Source organism: Gavialis gangeticus, unplaced genomic scaffold (genome assembly GCF_001723915.1).
Source record: "Gavialis gangeticus isolate Ggan-Ray unplaced genomic scaffold, GavGan_comp1, whole genome shotgun sequence".
Lineage (NCBI taxonomy): Eukaryota > Metazoa > Chordata > Crocodylia > Gavialidae > Gavialis > Gavialis gangeticus.
The window spans coordinates 249,406,229-249,409,122 of record NW_017729032.1 but is presented as its reverse complement, the minus strand read 5'-3'; the positions used below and the strand labels follow the sequence as shown (position 1 = coordinate 249,409,122).

Here is a 2,894-nt window from a genome sequence, read left to right as displayed (position 1 = left end):
TTGTTATAGTATAAAAGAGGAGTCAAACACGAGCAGTATTTTTTTTCTTCTGCCATCAAATTTAAAACTAACTAGTGGTGGAGCCTATTAATTCCACTCCCACAGATTCAAAGCAGTCCAGTTAGAAATTCTCTTCTCTCATCCTTGTCCGTCTCTATTCACTATTTTTTTCTTGTTTCTGTCTCATCCTTTTTATATTCTATTTTTAGTTCAGAAAGGATCATACAACTTTATTCCTGTATATGTTTTATAGCTCTCATTATTGCTTTGTATGAGCTACCAGGTACAAGCAAACACACTAGTTTTCTCTTGCTTTTTAAAGTTTTAGGGATACTAGATTTTATAATTAATGTTAGTAAGATAAAACATTTTTGGATAAAGATTATTTATTTTTGAGTACCCTTTGTGGACCATTTTAATGGTATTGCTTCCTAATAGAATGTGTTTGCAGAGTACCCATATACAGTGATTCCACTTAGTATAGAGGAAATCTTTGATGCATGTATGTCAGTGTACAAGTTTTTCTACAATAAAAAAGTAATATTATATGCTATTTTGTATTGTGTGAATTAGTAAGTGTGAGGGGGATGGGTGGCAGGGGAAAAGCTTTGTTTTCACCAAACTGCACTTTGATTATTTTGGTTATTTCAGCATTCTACTAGTGTACCAATAATTACCATTTTTGTTACAGGCAAACTGAATGTAAGCTGGATCCACCTGCTGTTACGTATGCAACATATCGGGGTTCTGCACGGATTAGGCAGCTACTAAAGAACCAAGGAGAACAAATAAGGGAGAAAAGTACTGAGAGCAAAAATAATTTCACTGTGATTGAAAATGGAGAAATCCAGACTTCCATCCCTCAAAACTCACCATCCACGATAAAAACAGAAACTTCAGACCATGTATTAAAAGAAAATCAAACTGATCATGCTAAAGACAGCAAAGATGATGGTAGAACAAACCCTTTTGTGGTTAAAATAGAACAGAAGAAAACTGGTGCTGTTAAGGATGTCTTGGGTAGCAGTGAACATGGAATAACTGCAACCAACCTTGCCTGTCCCACTGAAATGGACCCCAGCAGGAATCACACTGGAGAATTAGATCCATTAGTTTCCTTAAAATCTGCACCAGTTTCTGACGCACCCAGTGCTCATAAAACTCATTTGTTAGCTGAAGTGCTGTCATCCAGGAGTAACAGTGAGCTCCCAGCCAATACTAATTCCCTGACTGCAGACACTGGTAAAAAGACTTCTGCAAACAAATTGGTTGAGAAGGGAGAAATAACATTAGAAGAAATAAAAACTCAGTTTCAATTGGAAAATGAAGCCATATTTAGCTTCAAAGGCAGAAATTCTTGTGATCAAATATTTAATAAAGAATCTAAGGAGATATTGCAAAATGTCTGTGAGCTTTCACCTAAACCAAAGAAAAAAACAATTGATAAAGAAGAGGGTGAATGTTCCTGTCATAATCAGATCGATAATCAGTCAAAGCCAAAATTGGATGAGCAGGTGTCTCATTCCAGTAGTACTATCTTTCAACACCAAGTGTTTAAGCATACAGAAAATGCAAATAAAAATGGTGGTCAAAAGATGTGTGCCATACAAACCGATGTGGAAGTTGAAGGAGGGCAGAAAACCTCGCAAATTTTTCGTGCTAGTCTTGATTTACCTTTAAACCAACAAATGTGTACAGGAAAGTTATTGGAGGCTTTGCATGATGTACAATCAAACAGAGGTAATCTGTCTGCTTCAGGGCCATCTGATGAATGTGCTCAAGATTCAGACTTTGGCAGGAGGGACAGTATCAATGAGTTCAGTAATACCAAGATTCCAGTGCTAGTACAAAATGATCTCTCAGTGACTTTTGAGGGTAGCCCCAGGAATATAACCACAGAGAACACTTCCAAGTCTTCTTTTGAATCTCAGGTTTTTGAAACAACTAAAGTTCTGCCTGACTTTGCAGAGGTAAATATTGCTCAGAAATCTCCACCAGTCCTTGAATGTGAAAATGTGAAAGCTGATACAACATCTTTCTTAGAATCTGAAGATGGTAACTTTGGCAAGAACAACGCATCTACCCCTTCAGTTCTTGAAGCAGATGGCCATTCAGTTAGTGATTGTTCATCAAACTATGCATATGAAGATGAAACCATGACTAAAATAATCACTTTACAAGATTTTACCTCAAACATTTCCTCCCCTGATCTTGAATACGAAAAGAACAAGCCCCTTAGATATGCAGAGATAAGCCTCCCCCACCATGTACCTCCTGCTAGAATGGTTGATTGTACTATCCCTTCCCTTAAAATGGATGAAGTCACTCTTGGTAAAATAGCAGTTTCATCTGCAGAGTACAACATGACCAAGAGTGTTCCTCAGACCCATGAAACTAGAGAGAATAGAATAGATTATCTTGTTTCTGCTGATCCTAAAACTTTAAGTTCTTGTACAACCAAGAGCTCTCCTGCTGCCTCTCAAGAAGACTACTTCACTAGGTTTTTTCCTCATGCTCCTAAATCTGCAGAGATCAGCTTTTTTCAGGTTTCTTATCCTGCCCTGGAGTCTGGACAAAGTACCTTGACCAGCCATTCTTCTCTCTTTGAAGACAGCAGTGTGAGGATGCCTGCTACATGTGAAAATAGTAATAAATCTAAGATGGTAGCTGCTATAGGTAATTGTACTGATTCCAGTCGGGGCACAATACCCTTTCCTGTCTCTAAATCTGAACATATTGGAATTGCCACATTATCTGTTCTATCTGAAGGGGCTGCTGATTCCACATGTGCTTTTCCTGCTGCTAAGCCAGGAGGTAATTCACCTGAGTTGGAGTCGTCTTTTTTAAAAAATGCACCTCCAATTATTTCTGATGCTTCTGAAAGTGCAACAGTC

At 37.9% G+C, this 2,894-nt stretch overlaps 1 protein-coding gene across 1 annotated transcript in view; it reads left to right on the top strand.

Annotated features, from left to right (window-relative positions):
* Positions 1–2,894, top strand: part of CRYBG3 (crystallin beta-gamma domain containing 3) — a 226,696-nt gene that overhangs the window by 84,246 nt on the left and 139,556 nt on the right. The window contains exon 4 of the mRNA XM_019523910.1: positions 692–2,769. Within this exon, the coding sequence (XP_019379455.1) occupies positions 692–2,769 (2,078 nt within the window). The remainder of the gene's footprint in view (positions 1–691; positions 2,770–2,894) is intronic.